Consider the following 14442-nt stretch of genomic DNA (forward strand, 5'->3'; position numbering starts at 1 on the left):
AAATAAAATTAGGTTTATTACAAGTTGCAACTTTGTATGTTCCAGATGTTCCCCCAGTTGACCATAGGAGTCTGATATTAAAAGAAGTATCTTTTACTATTTCAGATGGAGTTGGCTGTGGGTCCATTCTGTAGAAGAGTGTCTGATTTAGGAAAGTCCTATCGAATGCTGAGGGCATTCAGGTAAGACATTTGTATATTTTTGCTATTCATATATCCATGACCACTTGAAGGTAAGTCCCTTTATCCTATTCATGTTGAACATTAATGATCCTTCCAGATGGTTCTTCATAAAGTTCACTATTAAACCTAGAAACTTGGTTAGAACCATATGCATTGCAGTATGTGCATGTTGAAATTTGAGTTATAATTCACAACATTGAGATGATTGCTTTTAGCATGTTCTTTCTGGGAAGACTTTGCTCTCCAGAAATGATGAGAAGTTCAGAATTACTGATGCTTGGGCTGAGTGATGCAGAATTCTTGGGCTGGTATTGCAAGCGCCATCAGAGCTATACCCAGTGATGATCAGGAGACATCAATTCAAATGCTTTCATAAAGCTCATAGGTTATATTTCACAACAAACTGTATTGACTTTTGTTTTGTTTGTGGGCCACACCCAGTGGTGCCCAGGGCTTACAGCTGGCTCTCTGCATAGGAATTACTCCATGGGGTGCTCAGCGAACCATGTGTGGTGCCAGGTACTGAACTCGGATTGGTTGTGTGCAAGTCTAGCACTTATACCTGGTGTACTATCGCTGCAACCCTTGGACAGGGCACCGGAAAGGAGGGAGAGTAGGAAGGAAGGAACTTGTGAAACACTAAGCTCATACCTCTGACCTAAGAGCATACCAACTTTTAGAGAAAATTCTTGCTGAATGCGTGCATAGGCTTTTTACCAACTGATACTTGAAGAAACATTTAACGGTGTAAATTTTTTTTCAACAGCAGTTACAAATATGTTGTCCGTTCAGTAAACCACAGCCTCCCAAACTCTGATTGTGGTTCACTTAGAAATGTGTACATTCAAAACAGTGGCCAGTTCCCAAGGGCTGTGTGGTGAACCTAGTACTTACAATCACTTTGTAACACAGTATACCAGATGGGAAGTATTAGTGTGTGCAATCTATGATATTCTAGAGTACAATGGCCTTTCAGTGTACTTCTGTCACGATAAAGAGTTCAAGCACGTGTTCTTCTGAACACTGACTCAGTACCAGAAACAAGAGTAATCAATAAGTACTATGCCCTTTACGCCACCTCTCTCTCTTATGTCATCCAAGCTTTGGGTAGTAAAATATTCAGGTATAATGTCACTTGAAATGTAAGACTCAAAGGTTGTCAATTGAAAGGGGAACCCAGTTTTACCTTGACTATTTATAACTTGCGAAATTTTATTTATTTATTTATTTTGTTTTGGGTCATGCCCAGCGATGCTCAGGGGTTACTCCTGGCTCTGCACTCAGAAATTACTCCTAGTGGTGCTTGGGGGACCATATGGGACTCAGGGAATCAAACCCAGTTTGACTGTATGTAAGGCAAGTGGCCTACCCGATGTAGTATCTCTCCATCCACTAAAAAAGTTTTTAAAGTGCTGCACAGAACCTGAATTCTTTTTCTCAAGTGCCCTCAGTACAGTGTAAGAGTGGGTTTCAGAAAAACTGTAGATTTTTTTTTTTTCAGTTAAAAAAATGGAGAGCCCGGCAAGCTCGGAGAGCCCGGCAAGCTCGGAGAGCCCGGCAAGCTGCCGAGAGTATTCGATATGCCAGACACAGTAACAACAAAGTCTCCAATGGAGACATTACTGGGCCCGCTCGAGCAAATCGACGATCAACGGGAGGGCCTTTACCTTTACCTTTTTAAAAAAAGGGGTGGGGATCACAGGTATTCTCAAATATCTTCTTTGGATCAGTGAAAACTTTCTTGTAGAGTTGGGATTCAGAGCCTTACACATGCAAGGTATGCAGCCTACCGCTGACCCACATCCTCCAGCCTTCCAGCCTTTCAAAAAGTATTTGAATCTTTTATTGAAGCCTTAGGATTTGTCACTGCCAAACACAGATGAGTGGAAAGATTTAAAAGTCCTGAATTACTGTCTACCAGTCGTTTATTTGTACTGTAATAATAACCTTAATAAAACTTCTGTTTTCTTCCTTTGAGTAAGATGGGAACAAAACACTTCCCGTTGGAAGCGTTGCCTTAGGAACGGAATCAGCTCTTCTATTGAAAACATTCAGCAGGTAGTCATTGGGGAAAGCATGGCTATGATACAGATTTTAGTTTTATTAGATCAAATAAAATGAGGGCCTGGTGTGGCCTGGGGTTCAGCTCTAGCCCTCTACGGGCCTGGTGTAGAGGCTTTTTCATGTCATCATTTAAGGGGGGTGTCAGTGCATGCCATCGTTCCTGCCCTTGAGCAGTTGCAAAGTCCCTCACTCTGCAGTTTCTGTATAGTTGCCACATGAAGACCAGGAACTAACTTCCTTCCTTCCTTCCTTCCTTCCTTCCTTCCTTCCTTCCTTCTTTCCTCCCTCCTTCCCTCCCTCCCTCCCCCCCCTCTCTCTTTCTTTCTTTCTGATGTGGGAATTTGTACCACACACACCAGGCCATCTCAGGGCTTCTCTTGGTTCTGTGCTCAGGGATCACTCATGACAGTGCTCAGGGGACGATGTGCAGTGCCAGGGATCAATCAAATCAGGGTCAGGTGCACAAAAGAAAAAATGCCTTATCCGTTGTCCTATCTCTCTGGCCCTCAGAGTAGCTTTTGGTCTCAACAATCCAATTCTAGGCTTTCTGTTTGACAGCCTGCAAAGGCTTGTTGGAGAACTTCCCCAGAATTAGTCCTGAGCAGTTATAGTGAAAGGACCTATTCTTGTTATTCTCCCCATCTGTACTGTGAGCCGACACAGGAGCACACATCCTCTATTGCACGTAAATATGACCTTGGGTCTTACTCATGGGGCTTCTCCCAGAAAGGTTCAGAATCACACCCAAACTAGCTGAATGACAGCCAGTAAGAGATGCCACATTCACAGGATCAAGTCTATGCAAATCACTTTAACATATATTAGAATGTATGTCTAAAGGGCATATATAGGATCTCTGTTGATTTTTTTTTTTGGGGGGGGGGGAGGGTGGGTTTTTCCACACTGGATGTGCTCAGGGCTTACTCCTGGCTCTATACTCGGGTCACTCCTGGCAGGGTTGGGGGGAACCAGTTGGGGTGCCAGGGAGTGAACCCAGGTTGGTTGTGTGCAAGGCAAGTGCCTTACCCTTTTGTACTGTCTCTCCCTCTCCATACTGATTTTTAAATAATAATGGACATGAACAAAGAAAGAAAGCCAAGGATAGATAGACCTCAGAAGGTTATCTTTGGAAAGTGGCATTGTCACTGGTGATTTTTCCTTTAATCATTTTCAGAATTTATGTTTTTCAATGTTTCTGTCTTTGTTTTATATCTGTGGTCATAAAAGTCATGAATAGGAGCTGGAGCAATAGTACAGCAGGTAGGGCTTTTGCCTTGCATGTGGCCAACCCAAGTTTGATCCCCGGCATCTCATATGGTCTGCCCAGCATGTCCAGGAGTAATTCCTCAGAGCAGAGCCAAGGGCAACCCCTGAACATTTGCTGGGTGTGACCCCAAAAGCAAAATAAATAATTACATAAAATAATATTTTTTAAAGTCATGAAAATATTTCAAAAATGCCCTTGCATTGCTTTTCCCATTGGAAAATAATGGAGGGCTGTGGAGGTAACTCAGGGGATGAGGGGCGTGCCTTGCATGAAGAAGGACCCAGTCTGAATCCCCAGCATTGCCTGGCCCTCCATTACCATCAGGCATAGGCCTGGAGTCACTCGGCACTGCTGGGCCTGAGCAGCACTGTGTCACTGGGCCTTGGGCCTCAGTGCTGAGGGTTTGATGCTTGCCTGGAGTGGTCCCAAGTCCCCTGAGGATGGCTCGGTAGCCTCCCCCCCCCCCCCCCCCCGCCAAATAAAATTTTCATTTTTATAAAACAAAAACAAAAGCATCGAAGAGGACGAAGAACCTCCGGGTCCAGGCACATCTCTTGGATTCCACTGTTTTCCTGCATTAACATAAGCCTCAGAGACCTGGGCCCTATGCAAACAGGATGAGAACTGAGAACACTATTCGGGTCTCCCAAAGAGGAATTGAAAGAGCTATGCTTGGAGTATCACGTTTCACTCAAATGAGAGAAAGAATCCGGAGTTCCGACCTCCATCAACGCTCAAGAATCAGGGATGCTGTCTCGTTTACCAAGGCATCGAAAATCAGATGGGCTGGACACGTAATGAGATTTGGAGATGACTGCTGGACTAGAGCCATTACCGACTGGATTCCACGGGACGTCAAAAGACTTGTGGCCACCCACCTACTAGATGATCAGACTTCTTCATCAAGATCCTGAACCATCAGTTTGAGGCTCTTCGTGTCCCTAGAAGGAACAGACGCTATTGGACTACACTAGCACGTGACAGGGACAAATGGAGATGTTACTGGCGCCCACTTGAGCAAATTGATGATTAATGGGAAGTCAAGTGATAAAGCAATAAAATAAAATAAGTCAATAAAATAAAACTTCCAAGGGAGTTCAGTGGCACTGGGGGCAGCAGGTGTGTAAGAGACGCAGGTGACCAAATCCTCAAGCCCAGTAGGTAGGGTTGCCTCCGTGGCTGCAGGGTGACAGAGAACTACCTGGTGAACTCCTCTCTCCCACAGCACCCGCCCCCCACTCCCATGCCCCCCCCAACCCTGGCACGCATGTGTGCACAGAACTCTACCACCCTGAATTTGCCACAGGCGCTCCTTGACAGTGATGTTAGCAGACGGCACTTGGTCCAGTGAGCCGCTAGCATTCGTTTACATTCTCCTGTCTCCAGGCGAGCTGTCAGGAAGCGAGAATCTTCCTACCCAGGGCAGAATGCTTCCTCGGAGGAGGAATTCATCGCACAGGTGCCCACGTGTGTCCATGTGCGTTGGAGCTGCTCGACACCACCCCCCCCCCCCCAAGTCCGTCCAGTGCAACGTGGTCTGTGTCCTGAGTGGTCTTTGTCTGGATGGTGCCTTCACACACACCCCAGTTAGGCCCAGGGGCTCTGCCTCTTAACATTCCCAAGGCAGATATCACGGGGCACCAGACAGAGGAGGAACTTGGTGCCATTTAGCTCTTGCAGGGACACGGGCAGGCCGGCCCTGAGGCAAGCTCTGTCCATTCAGCTGCAGCTTTGCATTATGTCCACTGGAAGCTTCCTAAGATCTGATGAAAGGAGCGGTGAGCGCCATCAGCTACTCCGGCTGTTAGGGTGGCTCTGCTAGCGTGACAGTTGGAGGAGAAAGGAAGCCACCAGTGCCTCGAGCAGCTCTCTTCTGCCACCAGCCTGCAAAGGGTAGGAAGGCTGAAAATCGCCAGCCTACCCCCAGGTTCTAACTGCCCATCTGTGAAACACTGCCCAGGACGTGTGCTGGTCTGTAGCGGACCTCACCCCGGACTCTCCTTCAAGGCCCCCTCCTCCTGCAGGCCTCCGACCCCACTCTCTTCCTGGCTCTCACGCTCTCCACTGCCAGGGATGCTGAGAGCTTCTGCCCCACCCTCTCTGCTTTGTCAGCTGCTTCCAGCAATCAGTTCATATTAGCCAAGGCAGGGGAGAGAGAAGACTGTGCCCAGTGAGAAGACTGATAAGAGGCTGGAGCGATAGCACTGTGGGTACGACAATTGCCTTGCACTCCGTGGACCTGGGTTCGATCCCTGGCACTCCATGTGGGTGCCCAATTCACAGCATACCCACGATCCCCGAACCCTACCAGGAGCGATCCCTGATGTAGTACAGAGCAGAGCTAGGAATAAGCTCTAAGCACCCAGTAGTGCTTAGAAAAAAAGCAAAGCAAAGAAAGACTGAAAGGACCCCACTGTGAGTTACTAGGTGCCTCTGCAAAGCCGATGTTTTTTTTTTCCCCTCTCCCCAATCCCCCCCCCCCTCACCTTGATTTTAGTTTTGAGCCATAATCAGCAGTGCTCAGGGCTTTCTCCTGCCTTTACACTCAGGGATCACTCCTGGCGGGGCTTGGGAGCCACAAGGGATTGACCATAAGGCCAGTGGTTTAACTCATGTACTAGCTCTGCAGCCCGCAGAGGTTTTTTTTCCTAATGAGGCCAAATGCCTGGTTAAATTAAGACTGCCTCTTAACTGTTAAGTTTAACCAAGGAAATGCTACTCTATTCAGAGAACTCTTTTTTTTTTCTGAGAAGGAGATGTATAGGTGGGCATTTAGATATCTGCATTTTATAACATTAGTTTCCTTCTGCTCTTCACATCACCTCAGAGTGGTGATTTATTTTTCACTTCGCCAGTGGTTGAGAGTCCACCTGAAATCAGAGAAGAAAGGTTCTCATGCCAGACTCTCTCAGACTCCCGAATTCTAGAGATGAAATGTCTGCCTGTGATGTTTACAGGTAATTATATCAGTGGTGCCGAATAGGGAACCAAATCCAGCTGTGCTTTTCACCACGCTCTGGCTGTCCTTGAGTGGCTAGAGTGGAGGACTCGGTCTTAGCCGAAAAATAGCTGCGGTGACTCAGCGCTCCAAGGGGGTCGGGTGATTGTCCAAAAGATCCTGTTTTGAAAATGCCCCGCTTTGCCCCCGCGTGTGGCGCCGTCACAGCCAGCAGCCTCAGCGTGCGGCGTGCTCGCCGCCGTGGCTTGCCGTGCGTCTGCCTCCCTGCACCTTTGTCTCCTCTCTCCTCCTCCTTCCTTTCTGGCCTGATTTCTCTCACAGCAGTTCTCATCAGGATGTATTGAAGTCAGGAAGCCAGGAAGATGGCTGAGAAGCAGAGCGCCAGGCGGAGCAAGAGTTGAGCATGTAGGGTACTTGCTTTGCACATAACCAACCTGGAGCACCGCCAGGAGTGATCCCTGAGCGTGGAGTTCCAGGTGTAATTTCTGAGCACCAGTGGGTATCACCTAAAAACCCCCCAAATAGAAAAAAATAGCATATACTGAACATGTGAGGCCTGTGTTCAATCCCCAGCACTGGGCCAAAGACACCAGGTGTGACCCCTGCTTGTTTTTAAAGGATTAGAATAAAGGAAAGGCAAGCAGATATTCAAACCATTACCTTTAATTGCTATAGATAATTTGATTTTAAAATTTTGTTATTTCTGGACACTTCATTCTAACGCACTGGTGTTGGGGAATTCTCTTTTTTCCCTTCTCTTTTTTATTTTTTGTTTGTTTGGGGGCCACACCCAGCAGTGCTCAGGGCTTCCTCCCCGGGAGGCTCAGAAAACCATCTGGGGTGCCAGGGATCTAACCCAGGTCGACGATGTGCAAAGCAGGCATCGTACCTGCTGTACCATCTCTCCAGCCCTTGTTTGGGAGTTCTTACAGGGTGCCCTGAACAAGATGGGCACCAGGATTCCTTATCATCCTGCTCTCAAGACAGTGAGATTCCATCTCTTCAGTGAGTTTGGGGCCCTGGCAGGTCTCCGTGTTGTTAACGGGGACCGCGGAGAACCTTCCTTACTTGGCAGGGGGCCCTGCAGGGGTGAGCAGGACATTAGTGAGAGCCTGACTTTCCCTGGCGGCTGACCCCTCTCACTGAGTTCTTTCAGAGCCCAGGCATGCCAGACCTGCAGCATGAGTCCGTGGCCCCAGGAGGGGCCTCCCCCCACTGGATCTCAGACATGGGAGCAACCTTGTCAGCGGCACCAAAATTGCTTGGCTGTGGGGCATTGGGGGTTCCTGGAACCATCTCTCGGTGCCTGCTGCCCAGGGAACCTTGGTCTGTAAGATGCTTTATTTCCTCTGCCAGGACAGAACTCTCCCAGTGTCCAGGAAACAGAGCTCACCCCATTTCCCAGGGCCCTGCGGCTGGTGACACGTGTTGCTCCCCAGGAGCCCAGAGTCACAGCAGACTTCCTGCCAGAGTGGCTCCCAGAAAGCAGGTTTACCCAGCAGTGGTCACTCGACAGTGGACGGCGTAGCAGAGAAAGGATGGCCACTGCCCTTCTGAGGCCAGCACAGGAGTCAGGGAAAACAGCCAAGGCCGGTGAAACAGGCCACATTGCAGAGCACTTGCTGCCTTTGGCCCAGAGTTGCAGCTGGTGCCCGCAGCGCTGCTGGATTCCTTGTTATATTTGTCAAGAAGCCTTTCAGAATATTTCCTAGGGGGCGGAGCAATAGCACAGTGGGTGGGGCGCTTACCTGGCATGTACAGACCCAGTTCGAGCTCTGGCATCTCATATGATCCCCTGAGCAACACTAGGAGTGATTCCTGAGTGCAGAGGCACAAGTGAGCCCTGAACATAGTCAGGCATGGCCCCCAAAACAAAAACAGAAATTTTTTTTTTTTCCCAGGAGAGATTGTACTGGTATGGTTTAAGTATATAGGGTACTGGATGCCTACTAATATCTAAAGCGATAATCGCATAGTTCATATGATTTTTTTTCACTGATGTTTGATGAAATGAAGAAAACATCGGCATTCTTAGTTTTTTTTTTTTTCTGCAGGAGCTGAGAGCTTAAAAGGGCACTTTCTCGAGGTGTCTTTGTCATCAAACAGTTAATATTTAAAAAAAAAAAAACACTCTACTTGGCTCCCTGGGTTTGAAGCCGTGCTCTGCTCTCAGCTTTTACTCCATCTCACTACCCCTCAGTTTACCCATCTGTAATAGTACCTGTCTTTCAGAGCTGTTGGGAGATAGATGTTCAGGTGTCACAAAGATTTTCAGACAGCTTGGGCTAAGTTGCTGTAGGTGATAGCCATTCCTGCTGCTGCCACTGTGAAAACCAGGAACTTCTTCTTTTCCCCTTGCTGAAGCCAGTGTCATCCACACAGAGAATGACCTAAAGGGATAAGTAGCCCGAGACAGAACCAAAATTTCCCCAGCAACATTTTCACATCTGATGAGGTGCTTGACTCATTGCCTAAAGCTTTGCACTGTGGAACACTGAGATGATTCAGACCTTGGAAGTTTTCAAGCCAAGTACATCATATTCTCAGTGTGGCGTGAGAAGATGCTGTCCGTATTCATGATAGGCATGGTTTGGAGCTTTCTGAGTTTCTCGTGATAGATAGGCAACTAAAATACATAGCAGTGTTTCCCTAATAATAGAGAATATGCATTGCAGATATGTGTTGTTTGACCATACCATTAAAATTAGAAAAATCTCTGCCAGGTAGCAATTTTGTGTCTCAAATAGTAAATAGAAAGCCTTCTTTCTAATGACATGCTGGATGTAGCAAGAACCAACCATCTGGTTGACTGGATTATGAAGATGTGTGTATAGACCCAACAGGATACTATGCAGCCACAAGAAGCGATGAGATCATGCAATTTGCTGCAAGTGGGTTGGAGCTGGAAGATAAAGAGCAACACAGGATGATGTCACTTTATCTATGCAGTATGGAATAACTGAACGAGGGGATGTATTGTAGTGAAGAGAGGATGCCTGCATAACCCTTGACCTTTGAGAGGAGAAGGACAGGGAAGAAAAGGTACCAAGAGGGGAAGAAAAGAGAATGGGAACTAATGGGTGAACAGGATTTAGGGCTCCAGTCATGCTGCTGATTTGAGTGAGTGGTGTAGCCGTATATCCAAACACAGACTCAACAACACTGAGAACATGACTTCTAAGCTGCAGCCACTGGAGCTTTGTTTTGTGACTGCCAAGTGGACAGGCAGGGGTGGGGCAGGGTTTTGGGGGTGCGGAGGGAATATGGGAACACTGGCAGAGGAAAGTTGGTGGGATCGGTGTTGAAATATTGTATACCTAAAACTCAATCATCAATAGCATTGTACATCACAGTCCTTTAATTATATTCTAAAAAATAAAAATAAAAAAAGAATTTCCAATCACTAGTAAAGTTGATAGGTCTTCCGTCGAAGCAAAAAAACCAAACAACTCTACCCTCTATTGAGTGCGCTCCCGAGGAGGAATAGGGGAAGCAAGCTGGGCTCAGGTTGGCGTTGGCGCAGCCTCCATCTGTAGACTGTTGTCATTCCAGTGGGGTGAGGGGGCTCCTCAGGGGTGCAGAGGCGCTTTCCCTGCTACAGAATCCCTGCTGCCATCAACCCCCCGAGATTCAGCCTCTAGCCCGCAGCGCATCATTAGCTTCTGCTGCTCATCAGCGCCGCCTAGAGGCAAGGCGTTACTGAGAGCTTCAACTTCTTAGTTTCCGCAGTTGGTGATACTTGCTCGCAGAGTAGATCTGCCCGCATATTCCTGTGAAAATAGTGGACGAAAACCCTCACAAAAGAATCTGCAATAGAATGTTTAGCGGAGTCCAAATTTTATATTCACAAAGATATAATCGACCTTTGAAATGTTGTGTGGAAACAGTTTGAATTTACCCACCTTAGAGGCTAGCTCAGTTGATTGTATTTAAAGTGATTAAATGCTTTTCTGGAGCCTGTTCATCAGATAAGCACTAAGAAGAGACTTTGCTTCAGCACCCTGACTTCAGGTCAGACCTGCAGGGGAAACCCGGAAGCAGTCGAAAGGGCAGATCACCTGTGTGTCAGGGTCAAATGATTAAGAGGGGCCAGGAATATAAGTACCTTGCTAACCGATTTTTTGCAGGATCAAAAGTAGAGAGAGAGTATGGGGGAAATTGCCAGCCATAGAGGCAGGGGAGGAGGGGGAGGATACTGGGGACATTGGTGGTGAAAAATGTACACTGGTGAAGGGATAGGTGTTTGATCATTGTATGATTGAAACTCAAACATGAAAGCTTTGTAACTATCTCATGGTAAGTCAATTTAAAAAAATAAGAAAAAAAAGAGGGTCCAGGATGTGCCTTGCATATGAGGCCTTGAGTTTGATGCATGGCACCAAATTGCCCCCTGAGCTCCTATCCCCCCCCCCCCCCCCCGCCACACACACACACACACACACACACACAAAGATATGGTTCCAAATTAGCTAAACTGGGCCCGGAAGAGCATGTGCTTGGCATGTGGGAGGCCTGCTTCGCTCCTGGGTGCCACATGGTCCCCTATTTAGGAAATGCTGTTACTCATTCTTCGACTGTTGTGCTGGTAAGTTATGCTAATTGCTCCTGTGCTCCTTTTACTGGATCCTTTCAGGATGGAACAGCATGAGTAACTTTCCTCTTTTCCTCTAGACCGCTGCTTTTCCAGACCAGTGAGCATGTGGCCAGTAGTCCTGCCCTGGGGGACCTGATTCCATTCAGCATCATTATTCAGTTCTTATTCACCAGAGCTCCTGCTGAGTTAAAATCTCCTTTCCAGGTAATAAAAGTGAAACCAGAACCTTCTTATGAGCCTTCCCTCTTAACTCTGCCCATAAAGGACCCCACTTCCTTGAAGGGTTCTTGGCTTTCTCTTGCCTGAATGAGTCATCGGTTTGGATTTTTGACAACAACCAGAGGGAGAGTAAGAAAGGAAATCCACATTGCCCAGTACCTTTTCTGGCAGTGCAAAAAAATCCCCCCACGAATGCAGAAATTAGCCCTCTTAGTGGCAACTCAGTAAATGATGGTTATGCAGCTCTTTGGAGGCCCATTTCCTTAGCTGACCCACCAAATGCAAAAGGCGCCTTTCGAGAGGATAGTGTTATCAAGGGCTGTGCCACTTTCCTTCGTGCTGGCTCCTGAGGATTTCACCTGTGGAATCCTTCAGGGTACTTTTTTGAGCCTGCACTTGCTGGCATTCACTGAAGCTAATGCGCTCTTGTCCCCACCCTGCAGCGGGCAGAATGGTCTCACGCACGCTTCTCGCAGTGGCTGGATGACCACCCATCGGAAAAGGACAGGCTTGTTCTCATCAGGTAAAGTGTGTGTTCAGGCTTGCTTCGGGGTTCTGGGATTCTGCTGGTGATGGTGCGGGAAGGGGGAACTGGAGGAGAAGGAAGAGTACCTGGAGAGTGTGGCTGAGTACTGTGATTGAGGCACCCCACATTGCTAGGGCACACAGATGCTGGGGGGGGGGGGTCCCCACACTCTGAGCTCTCGGGGGCACGAGTTTCGCTTTCCTTGTCTGTCACTTAGTCTTCACTCCCTCTCTGTGCCTAAGGGAGCCGTGAAAACTCTTTTTTTTTCTAGTTATGCAAAACATCTTCAGCTGTGGAAAGACTCCTTGCCTTACCTCCACATTCTCAGCTTGATTTTCATGAGTTACAGTTGCTGAACTCGTGGAGAACAGATGCAAATGAACATATACAAATATCCACATGTGATAGTAGTGGAATCCGCCCTTAAAGGCCTCAGAATCTCCAGGAGTGGCAGCCTGCTCTCAGGATTTTTTTTATTGCTGAGTTTTAATCAGTTCCATAGAGAACCTGAGGCTGAACCCACCTTAGCATCAGGAGAAAGAACTAGCAGCCAGGATTGATCACCAAGATACATTTGCTTTTGAGGGGGCATGGAGTCTCAGGGCTGGGACCCGGAGGTGAGGAAAGCCCCCAGGTGGGCTGGGCGACAGGGTTAACTAGGGCAGCATCTGCTCTCCCTGCATCTCTTAAACTCCTCTCGGCTGTGAGCATCCGACCCAGAAATGGGAAAGAATGCCCAGGTGAACCTCCACGCATTCACGTGATGGCTTCAGCCTGCCCTCAGGAAAATCTTTGGGAAAGAGAAAAGGGATGTGGGCTAAGGTGGGGTTTGCAGAGAATGCCTCTGTGAGTTACTCTTGAGACCCAAAGACTCAGCTTCTGCACACTTGGTAAATAAAGGGGACTCAGTTCATTGCAAAGTGTCTTTTGGTCTTCACAAGTTAGAGTGACTTTATCCACAACAGTTGTCCTGCTGTGGGCACATCAGAAATATGTTTTCTTTTGCTTCTTTTTAAAACTGTCTCCTGAGTTATTTCATCAGCTGTGCTGTTGCTAAGGCTATATTTAGCCACTGAAAATCATGCTCAGAAAAACTGGCATGCTCTTTAAATAAAGCCTACCCATCACTCCACATATGTTTATGATCAGTACCCTCTTACCCGAAGCAGGAAATTGGGGCCCCCTTGGGGAAAATTCTGACCCACAGAGCGCCTGCTGCAGTGCTGGCGTGGGGGACCAGGGATGTTTGCCATGAGCATTCATAAAGAATATTCTTTCCCATTGATCATCGCAAAACCAGCAGTGTCCTTGCATGAGGAGGCACCACTCGATGGGTTTTTTTTCCCTGTAGACAAACCGAGGGTGACTGTTGCTCTTTAAATGTCAGTAAACTCATTGCAGCTCTGGAGGAAAACCCAGCACTGTACATTGAGTCGCTACAAAGCAGGGCAAATAGAGGACAGTGTAATTACTGCTGCCGAATCAATGGCAGTAATGAACTCGCTTCTGCCGTTCTTTCAATTTCCTTTTGACACCAGATGTTTTTCTGGAGCTTGAATGTAGCCCAGTCAAGTTAATTTTTATATCCAAGTAATCACTGACTCAGAGCCCAGTGCTCCCGGCATATGTGGCCTTGGGTGAGAGGCGACTTGTAGGTCGACCTACCTGGAGCATGATGAAGGTGAAGACTAAGTTGGTTTTTGTTGTTTTGGGGTTTTGTTTGTTTTTTGTTTGGGGGGACAAGATCTGGAGGTGCTAAAGGTTACTCCTGGCTCACTCAGGGCTCACTCCAAATAGGTTCAGGGAATCTGGGGTGCCGAGGATCGAACCAAGGATAGCCACATGCATGGCAAGTCATCTTACCCACTGTACTATCAAGTTTTTGACCTCTCTGAACTTGCAGAAGTGGTAGAGCACATTTACCCTGGCTATTTGCAGTGGACGTCGGCTGCTGGGGCTGGGTCCCTTGGGTTGGGGAGGGCCTGCCCGACCTGGGGCGCCTCGAGTGAAAACAGTCTGGTGCGGAGTCTGGAACCCAGGGTAATGCAGAATTTTGTGACCTTGGACTCTGAACTCAACGGGACCTGGGAGCAGAGATCCTCTGCCTGCTTACCTCAGTGTCCAGTGACCCAGGAGTCACACCCGTAAGCCACACCCTGCGGGCACCAGATAATATCCTCATGGACCCCCCTCTAGAACTCATGGCTCCTCCTCCCAGGTGGAAGTATAAAAAAAGGCCCCCATAACCATGCCACTGGACCACGTGCCAGGCAGTTTTCACTCGGGGCACCCCAGAGTGGGGCAGGTGAGAGCCCTCCCTACCCCAAGGGACCCAGCCCCGGCAGCTGACCTCCGCTACCCAACTGCCGTGTGACACATCATAAGACACTTCCTACCCATTTTCCATAATTACCACACCATATTTGATGGGGTTCAGACTGTAGGCAACAAATCAGAGAGAAATATATAAATATATGCCTCAGAGAGCACGGCAAGCCACCGAGAGTATCCTGCCCACACAGGCAGAGCCTGGCAAGCTCCCCGTGGCATATTCGATATGCCAAAAACATTAACGACAACAGGTCTCATTCCCCTGACCCGGAAAGAGCCTCCAGTTGTTGGGAAAGACAA

General features: G+C 47.9%; 1 protein-coding gene across 1 annotated transcript in view; it reads left to right on the top strand.

The window, feature by feature from the left end:
* The window catches only part of COG5 (component of oligomeric golgi complex 5), a 238304-nt gene that overhangs the window by 217644 nt on the left and 6218 nt on the right, over positions 1-14442 (top strand). Inside the window, exons 19-21 of the mRNA XM_056118161.1 lie at positions 106-182; positions 11144-11270; positions 11729-11808. Of these exons, the coding sequence (XP_055974136.1) occupies positions 106-182; positions 11144-11270; positions 11729-11808 (284 nt within the window). The remainder of the gene's footprint in view (positions 1-105; positions 183-11143; positions 11271-11728; positions 11809-14442) is intronic.

Source organism: Sorex fumeus, unplaced genomic scaffold, assembly GCF_029834395.1.
Source record: "Sorex fumeus unplaced genomic scaffold, SorFum_2.1 ptg000037l, whole genome shotgun sequence".
NCBI lineage: Eukaryota > Metazoa > Chordata > Mammalia > Eulipotyphla > Soricidae > Sorex > Sorex fumeus.